This window comes from Rhamphochromis longiceps, linkage group LG19 (assembly GCF_057381845.1).
Source record: "Rhamphochromis longiceps isolate RC_006_pf linkage group LG19, R_longiceps_female_GT1.1, whole genome shotgun sequence".
In the NCBI taxonomy this organism is placed as follows: Eukaryota; Metazoa; Chordata; class Actinopteri; order Cichliformes; family Cichlidae; genus Rhamphochromis; species Rhamphochromis longiceps.
The window spans coordinates 32933991-32960242 of NC_140575.1; the positions used below are offsets into that span (position 1 = coordinate 32933991).

The following is a 26252-nucleotide window of genomic DNA, read 5'->3' on the forward strand; positions in this document are numbered from 1 at the left end:
CAGTGAGAAGGACTGAGGTGAACTTCCATCAGGCTTGCACACAGACACAACAGCTTGCAAACATGCAGCACCAAAATCATCAGCCCCTTTTCCCCCCTCCAATCATTCTGGTTGTGGAATTTCATACGCTTTCAGAAAAGGAAACTATAGCTCATGACTTAAACTATGAAGATTATTTCCTGATTTAGATCTACAATGATTTCATTCTGTAATTTTGACTCATGGTTATGTAATTCAGACAGCAACCCCAGCGTGTTAATATACTAACCGATGACTCAGTATTTTTACCACTTTCGCTTCGATCCTATCAGTTCTCCCGAGGCCACTGCTTGATATATACTTATATATCTCAAATTTGGCTTAATGTTATGTAATTACATGTAATTACACCCATGAAAATGACAGCTTATTATCTTATAATCATGAGTTAGTGGTATTTTTTTTAGGTTTTTCTCTGATCATGTTTGACTTATCTCACTGTTTCCACTTAGTAAGTCAGAACTGTGACTTACTATACCATGCACATTTGTTTGGTTACCTAACTGCTCATTAGCTGGCAGGTTAATGCCACGGGCTTTGTCTAGATTTCTGCAGTGCCTGTCTTAATCATACAGATTTAAAAATGGATTTCTAGGTCATCTGAAAAAGTCAGTGGATATTTTTTTCTAAATGAAAAATTACATTTGCTTTAGCTTAGTACTCTGAGCCCCGGTAGCCTGCTGTGTAATTCCTACATATTCATGCTAAACAATAGAATGAATTGAAATGCAAGGAGTTAAAGTTGTCTTACTTATGCAGCTCTGGGGCTTTCACTTTAATGACGCTGTGGTTTAAGACCAGTATTGTCATTGTAAAATCTGTTTTACATCACAAGCTACTTTTACGCTATTTATCCGAGAGGAGTGCCGGGTGAGGAGTGAGGATGACATGTAAAAATAATTTCTTTTATAACATCTCCTAGTCTCTCCTTTTATTGCAATACAATATGCACTAAAATATTCCATACATACATATATAAAAAAAGAAAATGATAATTAAATAAGTAGAAAAATAATAACTACCTAAAAGTGCAGCAGTAGCTTTCTTTTTACGTTTGTGCTAAACCACTGAAGCAAAATTGTGTGGTTCTGTGCATTCTCGCGGAAACAAGAAGACATGTTTCATTTATTGACCTTTTGACCTGTGCAGCTTTCCTTCATACTGGGCAAGCAGAGATAAGGATAAATAAGCAACCTCAGCTGAGATAACCCTGGTAAAAATTGGAGTAGTTTTTGTGATCACCATATTTGTGCATCTTTTATTGTTTCATAAACTCAAAGGAAATCATGACTATAAGACAACAAACCACCACCAGTCAATATCTGTGACATTAATGCTGACAAGTGAGAGTGAAAGAGAGGGAGGGGTTGTGTCTGCCATACCCCTAACAGGAAAATCTGCCACTGTTATGCAGATTGGTTTAGTGGAGTCGTTTTTCACCTCACTTTATTTGATGTGTGTGCTGGGGGAGGGGGTGCCATTATTTAAGCATGTCGTAGTGCCTTTCATATCAAAATGCCATGTATTACACATATGCCCTAAATGTGGCTCACTCTTGCAGGCAGTTTCTGCATGACTTGACCCTAATACATTTTCCTTCTTCGTGCCTGGTCTTAGCTTCTGTATAAATTATTCAGGAAATGATTGTGGTAAAAGGAGAGGGGAAATGTTTCGCTCAAATAATGATGCCGGATCAGAGGCAGGAGTGTGGCTGTAACTTCAGTTTCAGTGTCCCCTCACTTGCAATGATTTTGGGGTTTTTTCTGGGTCACGATAGACTCAAAAGACAGTGTGAGGATGAGGATCTAGCCCCTCTACAAGGATAGTCCCACACCCCTTTTTACAAGCATCGGTACAGCAACCCCTCCTCTGCCATCTGCCATCTCCCTGACCATGTCATTTCATGGATAATACATTTGAGTGAACAGCAGTGCACCGGGTGAAGTCAGCACCCTCGCGTTCTCGTGTCACCCACATTACGTGCAAAGGAGACAGAGAGGCAGAGAGATGGTGGGTGGGGAGGGGAGAGGAGAGGGTGGGGGATGAAAGGTATCCCAGGTGATGAGGTGTTGAAGAGCTCTCCTCTCCTTACAGTCACTGGAAACCGGCACACGGGCGCAGGCACATGCTGCTATCAGTTCTTTTGCAGCCCAGTGAGGGAGTGGGAGGAGGCAGAGAAGGAGGGAAGTGATAAAGAGAGAGGCAGAGAGAGGAGGAGGAAGAGAGTAAGAGAGAAAGGGAGGTGGGAGGGAGTGTGTGTGTCTGTAGGAGAAAGACAGCGAGCCTGAGAAGGAGAAGGAGAGAAAAGGGGGGTGGATGGAAGGAGCTACATGGTGCTGTGATATTCCTCTCCTCCTGGATGCTGCTTTTCTTTTTCATGGCTTTGTCTATCTATTGTACGGACACCCCCTCGTCCCCGGGAGCAGGCACCGGTACACGAATCAGCACTCAGCCACAGAACTGGGGATGAATCGGCCCCAACAAAGAGCCTTTGAGATGGCAGTGTGTGTTTCTGCCCGGAGGGAGGAACGCATCAGGCTTTCCCAGGCAAGCGGCAGCCTGCAGTGTGCTCTCGCTTGAGAGCCATCCCTCCTCGCCGTTGTGTGCATGAGCTTGAGAGCGTGTAGGTCTGTGTGCGAGCGTAAATGTGTGTGTGAACGTGAGTGAGCGGCGCATAATAGTGGATGTGAGTGTATGTGCACACTCGCTTCCAAACCTTCCTGGAGGAGAGAGGCTCTCCTCTTCACTGGACAGCAAGGTAAGGGGGGATGACTGATATTTTTTGGTGTCTTTCTCTAACAATGATTTTATCCCTCCAGAGTCCCATCTTCTCTCTTCACAGCGAGGAGAGTGGGGTAAAGTGGGGTGGGGGACAAAAAAAAAGAGGCTTAACGTCATTAATAAAGAGCAGGCTAGTGTATGCCATCGGTAGGTATCAGTCGTGGTGGAGGAAGAGAAAGAGGATGTGGAGCAAAGGCCAGTGCAGCCAGGTGCAGATGTGGTGGTGGTGGTGGGGAGGGGGGATACTGAGAGGTCTGCAGGATGTATTCAGTGATGGACTGCATCTCAAAAGAGGAGCCTTCACCTTCTGCTCACCCTCCTCCTTAAAATCCCAACATCGTCTCCTCCTCCTGTCTCTTCTGTCCTCAACCCCGATTTCACAAAAAAGGATTCAGCACTCTCAAGATGGATCACACTTGATAAATCTAGGATGATTATTATGAGTACTCTGGACACAGATGCTTCCTGTTTTTACCAATGTGAATTCAGGTGATATTTTTTAGTTGTATCAGTGGAAGCTTCTACTACTGCACATATATACATACTTCAGTAGATGGATGCTGTGGAAAGAATAGACACGATAAAGGAGACTCACACGTGATGTCTTTTCCTAGCATAAAGAAAACCTATTGTACGAGGGGTTGCATGAACGTGGGATGCGATGTTTGAGCACATTAAGAAATAAGAAATCTGGTCAGTACACTGGAAAAAATAGATTTGTAAAGTCTCTCTATTAGACTGCTATTAGATGCTAAGTCCTCTGTGGAAATCAATCTAAGGTGAAGGTGTTTTAAAGAAGTGTATAGATTGTTTGTTTTAGCCCACTTAGCATTGCCAGTGCACTCATTGTCAATGATGCTGTCGCAGCACTTCTCACGCTTGCTACTAAAAAAAGAAATAATAATAACAATGCTACTGTTAATGCTTCCATGTGTGAGTTGAGACGACATCTGTGCACATACAGGGCGATTTGCTCATAAGTTTAGTACTGATTGAAATGTATGGGCTTTTTAACATTTTTATTTTTAGTCTGTTGATATGTAACTGAGGCTCTGCAAGTAAAAAAAAAGCTCTTGTTTGTGTCTCAGGTCATTCATTGATATTCACAGAGGAAGAGGAAGAGCAGCCAAAGGGTAGGGGATGTGACAGAGAAGGTCTCTTTGGTTCACACACACACACAAATGCACATAAACACACACGCACAGCTGGACTTCTGCTTCACTCGGGGTGATGTGCGCTCTTCTATAAAGTCTATATTTTGGTGTTTGTTGTGTGTTGCTCATCGTGCGGGTTTACAGGCTCACAGTAAAACAAACAGACTTGAACACGCGCTTCAGGACGCCGACAGGACAGCAAGTGATACGGACCTCTCACACACTTGATCACGGCACGCAGGTGCTGTTGCGATGCCCCAGCGACCCATGCTGGGCTCACGATTGTTTTCAGGAGTGACTGTGACATGTTCATGCTGGTGAAGGCGGGGGAGCTGTGCATTTACCAGCTTAGTGTAGCTACTGGCCACGAGATGTCAAGCACCGCGGATTAAAAAATCCTCAGAGTCCAAATTAGGACAGCATGACATGAGTCCCCCCCCTCTCTCTAGGCTGAAACAGCACCCATGCTGGGTGACAGAGAAGGACAGCAGAGTTGGTGCAGATTGATACCATAAAGGAATCTGAGGTTAAAAATGGCCTGTGCTTTGTCCCTTGGAGAGACACGCTGAGGCCTTGGCTGGGAAAAAATATAAATCAAAGCCTTCATAAGCACATGCGCATACAGTAAAGCATGCGCCGAGTCCCAGTGCATCAATAAATTAGACCCAGGAGAGAAAAGTTGGGCTCATACCATTGGTCCAGCCTGATCATACGTTTCTATCAGCACAGCGTCAAATTGTTCAAAGCACTTGTGAGAGCCAAGAGGATCTTTCATTAAACAGAGTGTTGGTCACTGCTGCATTTTCTTTCTCTCCTGCCTCTAGTCCTTAGTATACATATTGATGCATATTTCCTGACGTGACAGTCTGTGGTGTTCTACTGATGTGTCAGCATCCAGATAACGTCCCATAAAATCCTGCAGGACATCAGAAGCGTTGTTTTTACAGTGTCATTAGATTAAGGTGTTTGGAGCAGATAGAGACCACAGCTTTTACTGCGCAGTAATGTCCACACTGTTCGCTGCAGGGCAGAGCAAACTAGTTTTCTTGTCCATTTTCTTATCCGTGAGAATCAGTGCCATTATGTCAGGTGACAGAATGATGTACGTGCTGTGTTGATGCAACTGTCCTGTCCTCAGATCCCCTCTGAGGCTTGTTTACTGCAGAAAAGATGATGGAGAAAACAGTTTGCATCTTCAGAACTGAAAGAGAGCTCCTCTCAGCATCATTACTTTTCAAAAAGTTTGACAAAAACGTCTATGTCTATGCTAATTTTCGCCAACAGCTTCAAATCTACAGCCATCCCCTTCAGTATTTTTTTCCTCTCTCTGTCCTCCATCCTAGATTTATCCATCTTCTCTTTTTTTTTCTGTCACCGCAGCTGAGTGTCTGGACTCTCCTTTCCTCCCCCACTCTTACTGCTCCCGTCTTGACCTCTCATTTTTGGTTTCCTCCTGTCAATCTTAACACAGGACAAGTGTTCCCTCCTGCGCAGATTTCTGCTCTTAAAGGAACTGACAGCCCACATTGTTGGGCACTGACACTGTTTTTTTCTGCGTACTTCCAATCCTCGGGCCTTTTCCTTACTCACGCCGAGCATGAGGAAATGACAGATGAGCATTTTTGATCGTTCACTTTCTCAGAATCTTCAGTGACTTCTACCATTTTAGACTTGCACGACTTCATCCAGAGATTTGAGTGAAAGCCGGCATATGACGCATCGCTGCGAGTTATGTGACATTTGAAAGACCCCAAGATATGTCACTATGAATGAACTCCCTGTGTAAATGTGGGTCATCCATGCTTAATATCTCATTTTATAAACTGAAAAGTGAAAGCACAATATGGATACAGTTGACTATCTAACCAGGAACCTATACGTCCATGGTTACATAAGGGTCTACTCTGACACTTTGCAACCTTTGCAGCCACATTTTCTTTACACTTTCATATATTTGTATCTGTTTTATAATCATCAAGGGTATGAACACTTAATATTTATCAGCTGCAAGACTGTATTCATTATGTGTTTTACCTTGTGGGTCCTCCTGTCAGTTTGCGTGTCAACATGGCAAAAGTTGGTCCTGAAGACACCTTTAACGGGAGCAATGCCAACACCACGAGTACTTTATCAAGTTTGTCTGTGCATACATTTTGGCCACACTCTGTGCAAGCTTACTCTTTTTGTCCACTGCTGCTATTAAACTTTAGACAAAAACTAGTCCTTCACGTGCCCTTGGGTATGCTCTACATTATGTCCTTAGCCCTGAGTGGAGCTTTTATCAGAGTTACAGCTACATCAAGGACTGAGAAAGTTGCTGTTTGAAAACTGGCACTATATATCCGCACAATATATCTTTAGTCATCCAAAGAAAATGTTGGTTCAGGGAAATCATACTTACTCTTCAAGCAATCCCAAAGAAAAGGAAAGGAGAAATTCTGCATATTACCTCAGAAATAAACAAACGGAGCCACTATGTGCATTCTGCCTGCAGCCTTATTAGCCTAAAGACAACAGCTAGTAGCGAAATTAAACACGGTACTGCTTTCACCTTTACAGTGTGCTACACTCCTTTACATCAATCTTCAGAAATTAATCTTTGCAGAAAAATAACATAACATCTTTTACTCCATTCATTTAGCTAATTGACATGATTTAATAAAACCTTCTTGGCAGCTGTAATATCCCTCTCCTCGACCCCCTTTCCCACTTTGTAAAAAATAATTTTATGACAGCTGACATATCTTATGCACATTATGTTTTACTCACAATATTTATTAGAAACATGTCTTTGGCAAAATTGAATGTGATTGCTTTGGTGATTTCGGTGCGTCTTTGGGAGCTGGATGTATATGCTGACACGCCGAATAGGCTACTTTTTATCGACGTTTAAGTTGAATCTGGATGATACAGGTTAGCAGGCATTACACTGTTTTCCTTGGGCTTTCATGCATTAATGGTGCTGCAGTTTTTTCAGGCAGTTGAATAAATCAGCTGTGTTGGTTTGCGGTGCAGACACAGTCCATAGGTTTCTGTTCATATGATTTCTTTTCAGTTAACATCACTTGTGCTAAATTCAAGGTTTTTCCAAATAATAATGGATGTTCCACTTCAAGGGATAGCTCTCACCTTCTCCTGTCCCAGACATTTCAATTTAGTTCTTTATATGTCTTTTAAAATAGGATTACTCATCCAGACCAGCCCAGGAAAAATGTATGGTGCAGAGAACAGTCACTTGTGATTGGCACAAGGCTTGTGGTCAGGATCTGATTTAGCGCTTGCTGATTTTCTTAGCATTCTTAGCATGATAAGTGAAGCACTCATATTAGACATCAGTCTATCGAGCTCATTTAACTGTGGGAAGCCAAAGTCCTGACAGAGTTTAAGATTAAGTTAAGTGTGCAACACTACTAGGGTGCTAGCCAGAATGCATTTAAAGCTGACAGTCTCTTGTTGCATGCTACATGTGAGCTACATTTGAGAAAGAGAAACTTCAGACAATGTCCCAGGCACACCGACTTATTAGACTTATTAGACGCAGTGTCAATTTGATCTTGTCTTCAAGTAAATGTTCAGTGAGTGTAAGCAATAAACAATTCAGGTGTTTATAGTCTTACCACAGGTGTATAAAATCAAGCACCTAGCTATGGAGTCTTCCTTTACAAACAGTGTGTGTGTGTGTGTGTGTGTGTGTGGGGGGGGTTATCTAACAAGATACACGACCAAGTTAGTTCATGTGATTTCTTCCCTCTTAGTTATTCCACCATCAACTGTAAGTGCTTACGTTACACAGGGGACGCATTTAAAATTCACAGCAACTCAAGCAGCAGCCTGAGGTTACAGAGGGTCGCCGAATACTGATCCAGGATCTTTGTCCACACGTCAGACCTAGCACCCTTCTTTCGGCTGGGAGAGTCCAAAGGTGCTAAAAGCACAAGTGGTCTGTTCCTCAAGGAACCAAAAATAAGGGAGTGACTATGAAAAGATGTGATGCTTTTCTTTATGGAGGAAATAGCAATGAGGACATTGGCAAATGTGAGCCTATAAACCCGACAATCGACTGATACTTTTGAACCCGCATTCTACTTTATACAGAGATGTTATTATTGTTATTATCATTATTACTGTTTTAGTTCATGTATGTAGGTATTCCACAGAATTGATGGCTTGCTGGTTGCACAAAAGAAAAAGTCAAGACGTCACCAAAGTTTAACCATCTTTGAATAATCATTGCACAGTAGCTATTTTGGTCTGTTCAACTGCTAGTGTTAGACTGACACCCCAACAATGTCATCTCCAGTGCAGTGCAGCTAGCATGCCTGAAGAAACAAAACTGTGCAATCAACCAAAGCCACATTTGTGCAAAGAATGACTTTATGGACCTAATAGATTCATGCCGACATTCTCCAGCATTTCTTATATTCTGAGTGCTTTGTCATGCATGATGTATCAGAGTGCTAGCGTCTTGTTATTCCGTGTCGTTGAATGCAGCTTATTACATCACATGTAAAGTCTTATTGAAAGTCCTTCCATCTTTGCAGAGGTGACTTCAAAGAGAAAGACATCAACGTAAATCATAAACACTGCTATTGTACTGTCCAGTCACGTCCGGCGCCTTGTACCTTTTATGCCCTCAGACGGTGTGTGTGTAAGTGCATGTGTATGTGTTTTACAAAGCACAGGGAAAAGATGACCATCCAAGACCCCCACCGCCCCCTCGAGAGGCAGTCTCATTACACTCAAAGGGCAAAACGGTCATCATAATGAAGCTGATAGAAGAGCAATCTCTAAGCGCTCTACACTGCACTGTAGATTCCAAAAGCACCATTTAAGACCTTGATGCTATCTATACTATTATGAAATAGATGTAACCCCCCTCCTGTAATTCAGTATAGCTGGATTATGCTTATACATGCATTGACAAGTACAAAAACAGGATTACCTCATCTCCATCGTCTCACACCCTCACTTCACCATTTGACATGAATCCCGTACAAAATAAACATCCATCTAGTGCGGGAGAGGCGGGGGGGGGGGGGGGAATGATGCGTCCTAAAATTAGATCAGTGAGGGACTGAACACCACTAATCCTGCAAGCACAGTCACCTGCACACTCATTACATTTTTTTGCATGCACGCCAACAAAAAGATAGAAGCAGAAATCAGGGCAAATAGGGAAAAAAAATCATTTAACAGAGCTGGGAGCACTAACATCGAGCAAATCCAATATCTCTCTTATCTCTCGATCCCCTCCCACTCAACCGGAACTCCTGCTTGGGGTGATCTGAACATGAGAGGAAGGAAAGCATGCTCTCTCTTCTTTTGTCATGTTGTCTGTGGGGCACATATGGATTGCTCGGTTGAATTTCTGGATGGTATGAGAGGCCAAGCCACTCTGCCAGGTGAAGAAGTTCCATCCAGTCAGGGGTAAGGCTATGATTGGATATTAATTTGAGCGTGGATTGGGAAAGGGATTGAGTGGTTACTTTCTGCAGAAAAATAAGTGTATTTTGCATGCGTTAGAGAATGTGCAGGCTGTGGAGTCTTTCTTTCAAGGTTTATGTTTAGTTAGACTTCAGAAATACTTATTGCAAACAGATTTCTGCTGAGTTCCAGTGTATGAGATCTTATTTCTCAGTGATGGGATTTGTGAGGCTTTTTTTTTTAGGTCACGCGTTTGGACTTGTTTAATTTGTTGCTCCTGCATTAAGTTGTGAAGATGAAAAACACCTCATGTTGCACAATTTTAAGAGTGACCTCATCCTGGCTCTCCTTTCATGTCTGTGACAGCAGCTGGCGGAGTTTTGCATCAGCACATTGATAGATTCAAGAAAAGCCACTCAGGCATAGGGTCAAGTCCCTGCAGTTTTGAGGGATGTGACTGGAAAGAGATGGTGGACTGTGCAAGTCAAGCTCTGTGGAAACATATTTTAGGGCTTAGAAATCAATAGCATATTGCTGTCAGGACTGTCATAAGCCCGGCAGAGTCTGAGAGGTCAATCTAAGGCCAGTCGCATATGATTAAAGCTTGTAAATCAATAATTGTATCAACTTTTTAAATTCATTCTGCCCAGGAATGAATCAAGTATGCATGTGTGTTTCTTCTTGTGTCTAATACCACAGTGGTTAGTTTGTATTTCCAGAGTCTGCAGAGGGGAACAGTGGTCAAGTATGAATAATGAATACTGTGATATATTCTGTTCTCTGCTGTTTTGAACTGATGCAACTTGATGAAGTATCATAAAAACCAGCTGCTCTTTTTGCAATGGTACTGTAGCAGTTTGCATTTTACTCAAGCGAATATTGATTGGTATGCTTATAAGAGAATACGTGAGCGTAAATGTGTAAATATTTGTTCGGGCAATGCCAGCATCGGCATCTTTAACAGCTATCTAAGCAGACAGCCTCTCATGCAGTGCAAAAAGAAAAAAAACGACAGCGATCACAATCTTCTATTTTTGCAGCTTGTGTTTTTTTTGCAGGCATTTTTTATTCAAAAGGGGCCACAACTGGCACTTAAAAGCCTTTCTGTGTCTCCAGGAAAGAAACTGGGTCCCTGTCTCACTAATATATCCACGTTTGACTGTAATCTTGGCCCCGACTCCTCTCACCCCACCTTCTGAGAGCCCTCACATCATAATGTCCCTGTCAGATAGAATTAAAGTCCTTCCCAGCATCACATTATGTACATAGGGAGAGCACAGAGTGATGCGTTTATGCAACACTTAGCATATTAGCCTTGTGATTGAATTATCCTTGGCGAGTGTCACGTCTATTCTAGCAGTCCTTCTGCGCCCCCTCCTTCCCACCTATTTCATCCTACCGCTCCCTTCCTGTAATGAAGTGGAGGTTTAGCTGATGTGACCAGCGGGCCTGACTTACTTTTACCTTGCAGTGATGCAGCAGGACGTGTGGCGTGGGTTAGTTACCAATACATCTCTTAACAGGCGTCATTGATGCCGATTAGAGCCATGCTGATCCGAGGGCGGAGGTGGAAAGAGGAAAGGCTGCCAGTGTGATCGCCTGCTGGTTTGCAGAGGGCTGAAAAACTAATTTTCTCAGCTCCCACTATTTCACAGTGCATGATGGGAGATAGTATCTGATCCTCTCAGGGTACCGTGTAGGCCTCTGCATTGGCTATTAATTTCAGGGTGACTTTTTGCAAAAACAAACAAAAGTTCTGTGAGCATTTAGTTGGCCACAGAAGTGCTTTGAGCTTGACAGGTCAAGTTAGCCTGCTATGGCAGTAGAGTGTTTGCTGTATTAGCTATCTTAGTTTAGCATGTCAACATTTGGTCATTTGCACACGCGGCTTGAAAGATAAATACAATATGGACATACCCATATATACCCATTTTTTGTTCTTACATTTTGAAGCCTTGATTTTAATGTTTTGTATTTTTTGGAGACAGAACTAAGCACAAACCATAACCTAATGTTAGCAAGTTTGGCTAGCAAGTTGCGTCCGCAGACCACATACATGTAAAGAATAGAATTTCCCTCACCAAAGTTGGAGCACAGACTTCTTGGACGTGGTATTATTGCTTCAGACTATGCATTAATTAATGCTACAAAAGGCACAGACACTACAAACTAGGATAAGAGGTCCAGATTAGTTAAGGCCTAGGAGATCCCTCACTGTCTTAACTAAGACCCATTCAAAGCAGCACCACTGCCCCTCCCTGAGCCTGGGTCTGCTGGAGGTTTCTTCCTGTTAAAATGGAGTATTTCCTTCCCTCCGTCACCAAAGCACTTGCTCATAGGGGGTCGTCTCCTTGTTCGGGTTTTCTCCCAATTATTGTAGGGTCTGTACAAAGCAATATAAAGCTTTTAGCATGTCCAGCACAAAGCTAGAGTTAACAAATACTTAAATCAGGACGGATGTAGTGGACTAAGCAGCAGACCGGCACTGGCATCCCCCTCGCATGGCTAGCTGAGACGGCTTCCGTGCTGTGAGCTATTTTTAAAAAAAAAAGTATTAATTCCAATCAAGTGACTTAAATGTGAGTGATTATCTCCCCTTACAGCTGTGCAGCCGAGGAAATGAGATGTAATGCATTTAATTATTTCCCCCCCCCCACTTGAATGGAAAATAAAGCTGCATATACAGTAAACCCGAGTTAGTGGCTCAAGAAATACAGGACCATCCATCTGAAGATTAAGTAGTTGCCCTCCCTGCAATCAAGGGCACACAAGCTACTAATTAGGATGGGATATGAAAACGGTTATAAAAAGGCTTTGAAGGATAGCCTGCCAGAGTATATTTATGTCTGTATATATGTGTGTGCATGAATGTGTGTTGTACTTATTCTGCTAATGCACTGAAAGCCTGTGGGCGCTGGCCAGCCCAGCCTCGTGCTCATCAGTAAAAGGGCACAGAGAATGAATAAGCCTTAATTGACCAGATATCCTTCATTACACATGTGCTTACAAATCCATTCGCTGTCCTTGGAGCTCTTCTCTGTGGCGCAAGCTTGTGACAGCCAGCAAGGCAGTGTGGGACATCCACGTCCCAGGCACAGCTATTGGATAAGCCATTTAAATATATATATTCTCTCATGTGGAAGAATCATTTGTTGGCACATTTTGTTTAAATGAACCTGGAGTAGTGGGCAAATGAGAGCAGCAACAACTCTTTAATCATTGTGGCACATGAGTTTTGTTTGTATTCAAATGTCTGGTTTACAGTTACTTAAATTTGTGCTGAATGTGATGTTTGGCGCAACTTCTTTAAAGACGATTACCTTTTTTCTACAGGGACATTTTGAAGCAGACAGGCTGCTACCCCTCTGAACCTAAAGATGTTTCGCAAAAAGAAAAAGAAGAGGCCTGAGATATCAGCCCCCAAGAATTTTGAGCACCGAGTTCACACCTCTTTTGATGCTAAGCGCGGCTGCTTTGTGGGCCTGCCGACACAGTGGCAAAGCCTGATAGAGAACCTGCGAAGGCCCAAACCCATGGTGGACCCTTCCAGGATCACAGAGGTGGAGTTGAGACCAAAGAAGGTAAGCTATTTAGCCCTTTATTGATTCTCTGTCCTTACCCTGAGGTGACTACTAATGAATGGCGCACGGCGTTGATTCCCATTAAGTTGTAATGAGCTTCATTCACAGAGAAATATGTGCTGGTTGCGTCAGTGCAAAAGTATTTGTGAGCGCTGTCACAGAAAATGCCACAATCCTCGGATGGCAACGTGGAGAGCTCTCTCCCCTCCCCATCTTTTTGCTTTCTTATCTATCATGTGGCTGAGCTAATGACCCTGCTGTGTACACTGACTGTACAATGTTGAATACTCATAGGGGCCACAAGATTTATTACTCCACGCAGGCAATTAATAATAGTCCATGGTGCCTTCCCAGAGATGTCAAGCAGAAGGGCTAAAAAGTGCAGGTACAGCAAAGGAATTGCCAGTGAGTGATAAAGCCTGCAAATCTCAGGATTTCTGTGCTTCATTGAACACACCGTTGACGCTTTTTATGGCTCCTCCAGAAAATAAAAAACCCACGAACATTTTGTTAAGTCTATGACGTGATTGTTATTAGTGCTGTGAAATATGAGAACAGTCATTCCAGCATTTAGGTCACTCGGGTCAGTCAGCATGGGTTTAGTGTCATCAGAAACACAGAAAATCCTAAAAGCTAAAAATAGAAAATTAAAGATTCAGCATGTTTCAGATTATTTCTACATGATGAATAGAATAGAATAGAATAGAATTCAACTTTATTGTCATTGCACATGCACAGGTACAGGGCAACGAAATGCAGTTTGCATCCATCCAGAAGTGCTTTAGTGATATAGATATATTACAATATATATTAGCAATAATATAGATATGTGAGTATATTACAGAAATGGGTCTATTATGGTATGTTATAATGTACACGGTATGAAGTATGTTGTGAATATTCTATAACTATAAGTATGTACAGGCTGTAGTGAGTACAAGCTATGTACAGGATATGAACAGGATATAAATATGAAAAACTATACAGAATATGAGAAGACAGTTTCATTTTTAAAAAGCATGTGAAATTGCACAGAGGCTATTATCACCTGCCATTCCCTCCTCACAGCGAGGTGCTACAGTAGGTGAGATGTCATCTGACCTCTACCCCCCCTGTGCTGATGTAATGGCATTGAGCCAGAGAAATGGGAGAGGCAGTAGAGTATAACTGAACATGACTCTACCCTGAGTACGACTACTAAACCACCATGCAGTCAGTGTTACATCCATTCTGTTCTGGCAAAACATCTAAAGATTGTCTGATGATTTTATGTCAGGGCAAGCTTAGGCCATTTGCCTTTGGTTGCCTGCCAGTTGTGCATACCACGAGAAAGTTCATGAGCGGTTATCTCGACAATCTGAAAGCATGTGAGCAGTTGTAAAGGCTCTTTCTTTGTGTTTCGCTTGTGAAGTATATTTGTTGGTGTATTGTCAGAATCGGCCACTGGGGAAAATAAATTCAAGTCACCGTCTTTGTAGAATGACAAAGATGTCCTTTACAGATTCCCAAGTCTAAATTTAACTCGCCTTTGAGCGATGATTATGTCACCCTCATTCCTCTCTGTCCAAAATCCTTCTGTAATGCAATCATGGCTTGCAGGATGTGATACAGATAAATGCTTCTCTCCTTTCAGACCATTGTGCGTGGGAGCATGATCGGACACGGAGACTACATCGCAGCCATGATCAATGACATGAGCCGTCTGTCTGTGACCAGTTCCAACTCTTTGCGGAAGAGCAGCCCTTCAGCCAGGAAGAGAGCCCAGTCTCTGGGAAGGTTGGGGGAAGTGAACGAGGGAGACACTTACCAGTATGAGGGTCTGACCCAGGAGGATGATGACGATGAGGAGGATGCGGGCCAGGAACAGTGGAGGAATAGGGCCAGGAACATCCACAGTGAGACCAATACCCCCTACTTGGGCATGAAGAAGAGTATCACTCTGCAACCTAATGGGATTTTGCCCAAGGCCACGTCCACCTATGAAGTCGGGGTCAGCTCTCTCGAGGGCCCATCACATCCTGCTCAGTCCCAGAACATCCAGATGCCAAGTCACGGGGCTTATATGAGTAGTGATATGGGTAGTCCTCAGGAGAGAGTGATATGGAAGAGAGATTTCCAGCTGTCAAGGGGAATGCCACCAAATCAAAGGCCTGTAGCTTGTTTCTACAGCCCTGCTATGACGGTACAGCCACCCCAGGGAGATCAAGGCACAGTCACCACAGAACTCCGACCCAATATACCAATATACATGCACCAACAGAACAGCCCTGGCAGGCCGTTCTCCTCCTATGACCTGAAAGTAAGCCTTTGCAGCGATTAAGTGTACCGATAATACATTATTTATAGAATACACAATATATGCATATTTCTAATCCTATGTACATCATTTTTTAACTACTCAGCATGTTTCTTGCATGAGCTCTGAATACATTAAATAAAGTTATATTTTGCTGTCAAAAAACCATCACGGATCATGTTAATGCTTAGGTTGTGGAACTTTAGTGAAGCAGCTTATTGATTGGCTTTTTCACTAAAGAGGATCAAAGTTCTGAGTTTGAATCTTTGGTTTAGTTCTAGACTTAAAAATAATGAAAGTGGGTTCATGGTGCCAGTAGTCTACTGGCACCATCTTCTTTCAACATTTACAACTCTACTGCCAGTAGAGTTGTAAATGTTGAAAGAAGATGTGTTTGGCAAGATCTTTGCAGGACACTTGGGTCCATAAAACAACACATCAGTCATATCAGGTGAAGTGGAAAAGGAGGGAAAGTGAAGAACTTGATTTACATTTAGTTTTAAAGTGGGTCAAGAACCTCAGGCAGGTGGCCAACTGCCTTTCAGTTCTCTCTTAATTTTCCTCACCCCATTTTTCTGTGTTATTGTGCAGGGAGAATCAGCAGTGAGGTACCACTCTGGTTTCCTGCCCACCGGCACCAGCAGTCCTCTTGTGGGAGGCGTCAGACCCCAGCGAACTGTTCGCTCCTCAGCCAGCTACACCTTGGGTCTGTCTCCTAATATGGGACTGAGACCCAGTGGACCAGACCCCTTTCTCAGACACTCCGGATGCCCCAACCCTCCCTATCCCAGACAAGACAGCCCTTCCCAACCTCGACCTTCACCTACAGGCTCATTAGCCACCAGTCCTCCAGGCACCTGCTCCCCTGCCTTCAGACCCCCGCAACACCCCTCACCCAGACCGCCACCCGACCCACCTAAGGTGACACATGAACAGTTCAAGGCGGCCCTGCAGATGGTGGTGGACAAAGGCGATCCCCGCTCTTATCTGGAGAACTTTGTGAAGATCGGAGAGGGCTCCACAGGAGTGGTGTGTATCGCAACAGAGAAGCACAGCGGCCGGCAAGTGGCGGTGAAGATGATGGACCTGCGGCGGCAGCAGAGGCGAGAGCTACTCTTTAATGAGGTACAAAAAAAATAACCCAACATACAAATGCAAATAACTCTAAAATGTACCGAGAGTCATTTACAGCAACATATCTCTAATCTTTGTTGTTTAGCCTGTGGGAAAGCAGTTTAGTGATATCAGGGCATAAAAGAGAAGGCAGTTGCTTCATTTTAAGTGCTAAAAAAAGCACTTTAAGTGAGTTAATCCCTATGTTAACACAGCTTTAAAGTAGGGAAGTGTTTACAGCCTGGTACAAGAAAAAAACAGAGTCGGTCTCTAGAGTTAATTTTGCCTTTCATAGCAACGTTTGAACATTTTTAATGCAGTTATCTGACAGCTTTGGCTTGCCGTGCTGTCAAATGCAATTAAAAAACAAACAAACAAGTCTAATATTTTATTAGTATTACTTATCACTAACTGGTATCTGATTCTGGGTGACACGTCCAATGGCTTATTAAGGTTAAGTGATCACTTGTATTCAAATATGATCATTTCTGACAAAACCAAGAGGCTTCCAAAAGGCAGCTGACACAGAGTATGCCTTTATAGAGTCCAATATTTTTATGCACATCTATCATTTGGAGATATTTTCCAGTCTGAAAGAGTAGCACTGATGTCATCATCTTTGTAATCTTCATGGAGTTTAAATGAACTATATTTCTGCTTGGCAGTGAATTCCAATGACTGAGCAGCAGTCATCTTTACTGCTGGAGAACCAATAAGTGGCGACATTGTTTGTTATATTTCTAAAGATTATACCACCAAATAATGTTTTGTGTTGCAGGTGGTCATCATGAGGGACTATCAGCACAGAAATGTGGTGGAGATGTTTAAGTCTGCTCTGGTGGAGGAAGAGCTGTGGGTCATCATGGAGTACTTGCAGGGTGGAGCACTGACTAACATTGTTTCTGAAACCAGGTGAGAACGCCATTAAATATCCACAGAAGAAAAACAAAACAAAACAACAACAACAAAAAACTGTATTTCATTGATTCCATATGGAACTTATATTTTTTAATAACTAAATCAGCCACAAGAGGGTAGTGTGGTATCAACTGGTGGGTAATCGATGTTCCTCCCAGGAGTGCAAAACTGTCATCAAGTCTTCTCGTGCACGCCACGTCTGCTGCTTTCCTCCAGAGAAAAATAATAATACAGTAAAATAATTGAATTTGTGTGTGTTTAAATGCCACACGGAAGGCTGATTTTGGGTAGACATTTGATCCCCTGATGCTACGACATACATCAAAAAGGGAGAAAACATATTGACCAGCAGCAGGGAGCTGAAATTTATCAGGGTGTGTTTGTTTGAGCTGTCAATATGGTTTATATTACTAACAGATGGCTGGCTCAGTCTCCATAGGGTGACCTCAGGGTTAGATTGTTTGACTCAAAGGGATGGAAATTTTCCTCTCATACCAAATGATATATAAAGTGAGCCAGCTGTCACTGCCACTGCTGGTCTAAGCCTAAAATAATCAGGATATTGACACAACAATCAAGATCAAGAGTCCTTTGTGTATGCTGTTTCTCCAGGCTGAACTATGATGTCAGATTATTTTAAAAATCCACTCAGTTTTAATCATTTTATCTTATATAGTTTTAGACAGTTTTTAACCTATAGTTGTTGTGTGTGGGAGGAACCTTGCTCTGTAAAGTAATTGTTACCTGGTGTTTTCTGTGAAATGTCTTTTTGCTGCTCGACTCTAACTGTTTATGCTGCACTTGAAAAAATATTAAAGGCACATTAGCATCGCGGCAGAACGGGCGTGCTTCATTCGTCACTGTGCTACGTGGGAGTTGTTGTTTTGAACCTTGCCTACTTTATCGTTGCCTTTAATGTGCGGTGATTCATGAAATTCAACTTTAAGTCCTGTTGATTCGTCATAACTAGTAGTGTAAAAGTGTGAAATTCATGTAAAATCTGTGTGTTTCTGTGTGTTGTGCTGCAGGCTGAGTGAAGAGCAGATTGCTACAGTGTGTGAAGCTGTGCTGCAAGCCCTGGCTTATCTCCATTCACAGGGAGTCATTCACAGAGACATCAAAAGTGACTCTATACTACTTACGTTAGACGGAAGGGTATGAAATGTTTCTTTCTTTCTGTCTCCTTCTTTCTTTTTCTTTTTGCTTTCTTGATTAAAATTAAGGAAAGCGTTTTTTTCCTCACAGGTCAAGCTTTCAGACTTTGGCTTCTGTGCACAGATCAGTAAGGACATCCCTAAGAGGAAGTCTCTAGTGGGGACACCTTATTGGATGGCGCCTGAGGTCATATCCAAGTCGCCATATGGCACTGAAGTGAGGAGGCACACATTCAGTTTGCATGAATACCACTAGTGTAGCACTGATTGCCAACAGAGGCAATCTGTGCAATAGTATGAGACCTGTTAGACACTTTTTTTCCTGTGTCGTGGTTTATTTCCAGGTCGATATATGGTCGATGGGCATCATGGTGGTTGAGATGGTGGATGGAGAGCCGCCATACTTCAGTGAAACCCCTGTAGCAGCGATGAAGAGGCTGAGGGATGAGCCAGCTCCTACTGTTCGAAACGCCAGTCAGGTACGAGAACAGACGAACGCAAGCTAGCAGCATTGATGGTCCAGACTGAAGTGTCTCGGCAAATGCTGGATGCAACACAATTACACGACCATATCACTGCAATGATTTATTGGAGTACAACTATATTATGTACTTATACGTACCTATTATGTTCCTATACAGCAGCTGGATAGCGTAGTGGTAGGCCTACACACCTTTGGAGTTGCAAGCTCGACCCAGTAACTGTCCTGTCTAGACCCCCCATGCTAAAAACCAAGCCCTGGAATGGCGCAGCTACACCTGTGCGCAGCTCAGACGCAAGCATTTCACTACATGTTGTACTCTGTATGATTGTTTATGTGACAAATAAAGGTTGTTTGTATTTCTTCCTGGTGCAGGTCTCTCCAGTTCTTAAAGACTTCCTGGACCGTATGCTGACTCGAGACCCCCTAGAGAGAGCCAGCGCCATCGACTTGTTGGAGCACCCCTTCCTGCTGCAGAGCGGCTCACCTCAGTGCCTGGTCCCACTGGTGGAGCAATACCGCAAGCGCATGTCCCGCTGCTGACCCCACAGGGCTCCTGGTCCCCCAACACCCACCTTCAGTATGACCCTTCCAGGCCTCAGAAGAGGACAAGCAACTGGGGTCCAACTTCAGCTCCCAAGCCAATGGGCTATCAGCTCCAGAGGCGCAGACCCCGTCGGGGTAACGGCGGCAAGTTTGGTAGACAGACACAGCATGGTCTCGGGCATGAGAGAAGCATCTTAGGAGCGAGTTAAAGGCAGCATGCGATCCCTCACCTCTCAGCTCGCTGCGATCCGATTATCGATTGGTTTCCTGTAACATTCAGTGGGATTCAACACAGCACAATGTGGTGCATATCAAAGTGATAGCAAAAATCAATATTCCACATGACTATATGTACATGTGCTACTATAAAAATCCTATATAGTGTTCATAGTGGGCATTATTGCTAGCTGTGTAAAGTTTTTAAGCTGGTGTTTAGGCTCAAACCAGAGTAGCTCATTGTGACATTATTAGGCAGGGATAAAGTTACCTCTGCACACTCACACTCTGTAGTGGAAACTGGACAACAATCTGTCAATCCACACTCTTTGCATGGCCAAATGGAGGCACACCTGGCCTGATGTGAATGCTTGAATATGTACGAAACAGGGATGTGAAAGACAATTCTCCTTTTATTAGCATAACAAATGGGTAGATGAAAGCCCCAGCTGCTACTATTGGGCTACTGGAAAACCACCAATTCCATGTTTCTCTTTTTTATGTTTATTCTTTATTTCAAAAAGGTATTGTTGGTCGTTTGTATGATGTGAAGTTGCAAATAAGGTTTCATTATTAGGTATGGACTTGAACCATGAGCAGATAAATTAATAATGTAAATACTGAATATTAGGATCTTACACCTGCTGATTCACTGCAGTAAATTATGTGAAACAAATTCAAAATGTTACTTTTCTTTACTGAAATGTGTAGTTGTTTTTTTTTGTCGTGTGTGTGTGAGAGAGAGAGGAAGCGCATGAATGTGTGAGGTTTCAGCGTTCGCTTCAACTCTTTGTATTGTGACAGACTATTTAAAAATCATAAGATTTATGTGTGTGTGTGTGTGTGTGTGTGTGTGTGTGTGTGTGTGTGTGTGTGTGTGTGTGTGTGTGTTACTCCTGAAGATGTGTGTGACTGTATTTGCATTTGTTTGCCTAGATAAAGCACACAGGCCTGGCATGTGATGCTGCAGGACGTCGACCTGCTGAGAAACACTTTGCACATAGTCTTTGTATTCTGACACAGATACATGTTGACATGTTTCATGTATTTCTATTTCTGTGTGAAGCATTCATGAAAAAGAGAATTACACATTTTAATTTTGTACAAATCAATAAATGATGCATACTGAAGCGGTATCCATTTAAGTAACTCTGAGTCCTTTTCGCACATGCATAGTACAGGATGAATGAGCCGGTCTTTTAAAGTGTTTATTACATGTTGAGCATGAATCATACAGTGCACGGTGACTGAATATTTAGGCGAAATACATTTCTTCTTCTTTTTTTATTATAAACACAGAAGCAATATCAAATACATTCGATTTCAGGTCATATAAATCTTATACATGTGAAAGAAAATATTCATTTTCAGCAGCTCACAGACTGAAATCGTGTTCATTTGTAAAGGATTTTAAACATGGGTTAGCAAAATTGCACTTTATGCAACTTTTATTGACAGGTATTGAAAAACAAATAAGCTGCAACAAAAGCGAGGAATCATTACTTTTCTCAGTATGTAGGCGCTACTGCCGAGCAAGTACCAGAAGTTTAAATGCTGTTAAAAAACATCCACTACCAGCCAATTCTGCAGTTAGACATTGTCCTCTTTCTAGTCGAGGGTGGACTGAGACGAGCAGCTTTCGAACTCACACTTCACTCCACTGATGCTGTCGACGCTCGGCTGACTGTTGACCTGTTGGTGCGTGTGCGAGAAAGGAAAGGTTTCGGAGCGGGACATCCGACCCCTGCCATTCGAGGAGCCCGATGAGCAGTCTATGACCATCCTCATAAATTCGGGTGCAGTGAATCGCCGTAGCAGTCTGGTCCCCAGGCCCGTGAATCCCGGGGTACGGTTGGGGAGCTTCCCTGACTCAATTTCTCCCCTGGCAGGAAGTAACTTGTTGTGTCTGGCAGTCGCACCAAAGCTGCCCCTTTTCTGCTGCTCTCGTCTGCTCAGTGAAGCCATATCATTAGCCTCTTCATTCTTAGATTTGACATTCTCCTCTGGCACTCGTGCAGGCTGATTCTTGCTGTTTAAAAGAGGTTTTGGCACAGAGACAATTTTGTCAGCATCGTTTGTCAAGCCCTGGGTGTTCCCATGACAGTCCATCTTATCTATCAGGCATCTCTCATCCTGCAGTGAGGCTCTCTTTAATTTGCTGGCTGACAGGCTCATGTCACGCACATCACCCTGATAGGACTGCTTTCTGCTGCTCAGAAGGTCCAGGTTAAATGACTTTGCTTTGCCCCAGAGAGGAAAACTCGCTGGTGCTTGCTCTGGGAGTCCAGTGTCTCGGCTGACATCTTTCTGGCTTGGCTCAGGAAAAGAGTTCAGTGTTTTAGTCCCCCTTAGCTCTCTAAAGTGGCAGTTTTGCAGCTGCTTGGTTGTGAAGAGAATGCTGTGATCCCCCTCAGTTTGGCTTTTCTCAAGCTGAGGAGGCAGAGCCCAGCTGTGGCGATGGTTTTCCTCTTGAGATTGGCTCCTGGGACATCGGAAACGGTTCCACACTCCATTGCTGTCGCCAATTTTCAGCTGTCTCTGAAATACCCCAGGCAATTGGTCTTCATTATTTAACTGTTTGGAGAACCTCTCCAGAACCTGCCTGGGGAGCCTGCGGGGCAGACGGCACTCACCCTCCTGAGTGGTACTCGCATCAACAAGTGGATCATCTGTAGCAACACTTCTCCTGCAAGGAAAGTTCAGAATCTGGACGCACTGACTGTGCCCAAAGAAGCTGGCAACCTCAATGGCTGAGTGGCCAGCATTATTGGTCCTGTCCAGCCTCAGTCCCAGTCTTTTGAAAGCCCTGACCAGAAACTCCAAAACCTGGCTTTGCCCAGAAAATGCAGCATACATGAGGGCACTGTTTCCCCAGGAATCAGTGATATCAGGGTCAGCATTGAACTGAACTAGAAGTTTGACCACGTCCAGGTGTCCCATTTCACATGCATGGCTCAGGGCTGTGCGACCGTCCTCATCCTGGCAGTTGACATCCGCCCCTTTTTCCAGCAGCAGCCGGGTGAACTTGGCCCTGGTCCCAGGGTCTTGCAGGCAGACGGCATGCATGAGCGGGGTGCGGCTGTTCTCCGTCTTCGAGTTGATAATGCGTCCATCCAGTGCGTCCAGGATGAAGCGTGCAAGGTGGACTTTACCGCCATGCATGGCATCGAGGAAGGTCTTGGTGCCAGAGCCCTGGCGTAAATCTTTTGGCCGCATCATCCTCCAACAGGTACTTGCAGTGCTGAGCCTTCAAGTGAGCCGAGAAAGAGAGATGGCAAAAAGGGAGAGGAACTGTGCGGCAAGTTCTCCGATACTCACTGTGTTAGAGTGAGCGCTTCACCTCAGAGTAAGACTCACAGAGGAGCTGCTAGTGTTTTTATACCTCCCTTTCCACATGCCCTCCCCACGTTGCCTAGGAAACAAACGTCTGAGGACCATTATGCAGTCGCAGCATCCATTCAGCCCGAGCACTCTCTGCCTGGAGAGAAATATATGCTATTTGAACAGAATAATTACTCAAGGAGAAAAACATGGCCAGCATTTACCATGTGAGGTCTGTGGGGTTAATTTAAATGCAGTATTTTCACTTTTGTTTGTTGCAAATGGACTCAATCGAGAAAATTTTGCTGTTGACAGAGCAATCAAAATAAAAAAGGACTCATGTGATGAATAGTGCATTATGCTCATGTGTAAATGGCCATTTACATGCAAGACTATACTGTATCAGTACACTTAGCAAATGTTTGACGGAAGATGAGACAGTCTTTGAGAGATCTATTCACTCTGTTGGTGTGGGGGTATGTTAGCAGTTATCCTTTTTTTCCCCTTGAAATAATGCGTCTATCCATCCATCCATCCCTCTCTGTGTGTTTGTTCACAGTTTGCTCCAGCCTGCCATAATGAAGTGCAACAAGTTCAAGTTATTCTCCTCAACTGTGAGAAGACTTTTTCAAGGTTTCATGATAATGGCCTTGCCTGAAGGTATTTTCTTGTCAAGGGAAATAGTAAATCCGATCGAATCTACAATAAAAACACAGTGAAAGCAACATTAAATTTAAAAAAAACAAAAAACAGAAATCGCTCAATGTCAGATTCAGTCCTTTCAGTGACTCGAGTCCCTTTAATCATACAGATTAAGACCACTGTTTGTTTAAGGATTTCAGTGTGATTATCAATCTCCTTTTGCAGTAACACTGAAAATAACAATCAAAAGCCCACATGATTATGAACGGCTCCCCTAAATATAGCTATGTCAAACTTGTAGTATTAGACATTCAGTTAGTACACTTCATAGTTAATGATTTTTAAAAGAGCAGTTGTGCACTTACAGGGAGTGACCAAGACTGATGTGCTAACTACTGCAATTTATGAACATCAGTTATAAAGCCTCTTGCCACACGTAATACTCTGTACTGAAAATAACAAGTTGGCATGCATACCTACCAAATATTAGCGATGATGGTGTATCCTTCTCTCAATGGCTGAAGATTATTATTAGCCAGTACCTCCTTTTTCTATATGTAGCAACTTATGGCAAATGGTTGTTTTTGGTGATTTAAATTCTAGAACTGTGTTTGTTATTTAGCACTAGTTAGCAGGTATTTGTTTCTCTGCATTGCACCTGTGCAGTATAGAAACAGCTTACTAGTCATTATTTCGATATTTTATATTGAGATTTTGCAGACACAGATTTTGCACAATAAATGACTGTATGTCAGTCTGCATTAAACAATGTACTCAAAAAAGCAAGTTTAAGTCAGGAAATATGATTTGGGATACAGTTTATTCTGTGCACCGAGAAACTGGCAGGTTATTCTGTTGTTGTATTTTTCATAGCTTGTAAGAATAATCAAATTATTACATATTACCACTAAAATCTCAACTGTGCACATATGCCTTAAAACTGTGTTTGAGTCATTTTACTCAGATCTACAAATGTGAAGCTCATGTTGGTACCGTTAATTAAATTATTTAATCCTTTGTTGTCAAGGCTTGTGACTGAGACCCTTTACACAGCTGTTTGCGCTCCACAAGACTAGAGTTTAATTTAAATTTCTAATATAAATCTCAGCAGGACCAAAAGTGTGCCAAATGGTGGAGTGAGAGGAAACATTACTCCGCTTCCACCTAGCTCACTGTTCACCACCCAGCTTCATCAGACCCTCAGCGGGTCCTTTGTGTAGCACTACGAACCATTCGATCATTCAAGTGGGGCTGAAATTCATCAGCAGATGCTTCCTGTGGGTTGTCTTTACATGGATGGAAGCTATTCTGTCAACATGATCTTTTTTCATAACAAAATCATATCATTGTCAGTAGGGCTGCACGATTAATCGTTAGAAAATCGCGATCTCGATTCATACTTATGTGCGATCTCATTTCCAAATGACAACGATTAAAAAAATAAAATAAAAAACGACGACGATTGTAGCGCATTTTGATCCGGGACGTACTCTGCATGAAGACAAGCGCTCACTCTTCCTGCTCAACAAATGACAAGGGCGGAGCCTTATACCACGTGATACAGAAGCTGTGCCGTGTGATGCTAAAATTAGCAGGGAAAAAACAACGGAGAGCACGTCAGGGATGACGAGAAAGTGACAGGAGAAAATCCGTCCCGGTCAACCACCCAAACATCAATAACGGGAACCTTATACAGTGCATCCCTATATGTAATAATGTGAATTATTGTTTGCAAGATGGTTTGTTCCAAAATAGATTGTGTTGCTGCGCGGACGTTTTAGAGTGACACACAAGTAAGGATTGTTAGGCTGTGTGCTGCTGTTGTACATGGCAGAGGACCAATCTGAGTCCCATGACTTGTTAATAAAACTTACTACCCCGTTGGGTAGGAAATAGATATTCTGGAGTCTGTCGTGAATGAGACCAGAATATAACATGGTGGCAGCGGAGCGGACAGCGGAGCAAGCTGCACGGCCGGAGTGAACCCCCAAGAGACGCCTGTTGGAGCGGTGAGCAACTAGCGGCTAATCGAGCTAGCACCGCCGCAAGGCATGGAGGGCCTTAAATTGCCGCCGACGCTGGTATTGGACTCCAGTAACCTATCACGGACATGGAAGACCTGGAGGGACGAGTTTATGCTCTATGTGGAGCTGACCATGGACTCAGACGGCGAACAGAAAAAAGTAAGCTTGTTCTCGTTGTATCTCGTTGGTGAGAGCGGCAGGGAGCTGCTAGACACGCTAATGGGCGACACAGCGAGAGATCGGTGGACAGTTAAGGACATTATTGAGAAGTTTGACAATCATTGCAATCCTGTAGTTAATGAAACTGTGGAGCGTTATCGGTTCTTCACGAGAAACCAAGGCGCCAGTGAGACAATTCGACAGCTATGTGACGGAGTTAAAGCTGCTGACAAAAACGTGCAATTTTGGAGTAATAAGGGACTCACTGATTCGTGACAGGATTGTATGTGGACTTAACAACCCGAGTTTGAGGGAAAACATGACACTGGATGCATGCATACAGCACTGCAGAGCCGCGGAGCTGTCGCGGGAAAACAGCAAAACCATTTCGGGAGCTGCAGTG

General features: G+C 43.2%; 2 protein-coding genes across 3 annotated transcripts; one reads left to right on the forward strand and one right to left on the reverse strand.

The window, feature by feature from the left end:
- The first annotated feature begins 2282 nt into the window (after positions 1-2282).
- On the forward strand, positions 2283-20833 carry pak6 (p21 (RAC1) activated kinase 6). The gene is made up of 9 exons (XM_085391154.1): positions 2283-2797; positions 12732-12979; positions 14613-15278; positions 15867-16400; positions 17167-17300; positions 18335-18461; positions 18552-18677; positions 18805-18939; positions 19317-20833. Exons 2-9 carry the CDS (start codon positions 12776-12778, stop codon positions 19482-19484), a joined length of 2094 nt encoding a protein of 697 aa, XP_085247280.1. The 5' UTR covers positions 2283-2797; positions 12732-12775; the 3' UTR covers positions 19485-20833.
- Positions 20834-20922: 89 nt separating this feature from the next.
- Positions 20923-23141, reverse strand: ankrd63 (ankyrin repeat domain 63). Of its 2 annotated transcripts, XM_085392079.1 has the most exons (2): positions 23044-23141; positions 20923-22944 (listed from the first exon to the last, which is right to left on the reverse strand). In XM_085392079.1, the coding sequence occupies exons 1-2, from the start codon at positions 23139-23141 to the stop codon at positions 21312-21314; spliced, it is 1731 nt and encodes a 576-aa protein (XP_085248205.1). In that variant the 3' UTR covers positions 20923-21311. The 2 variants fall into 2 exon arrangements, with proteins under 2 accessions (XP_085248205.1, XP_085248204.1); XM_085392078.1 differs by having other exon boundaries at positions 20923-23045.
- Positions 23142-26252: the final 3111 nt, after the last annotated feature.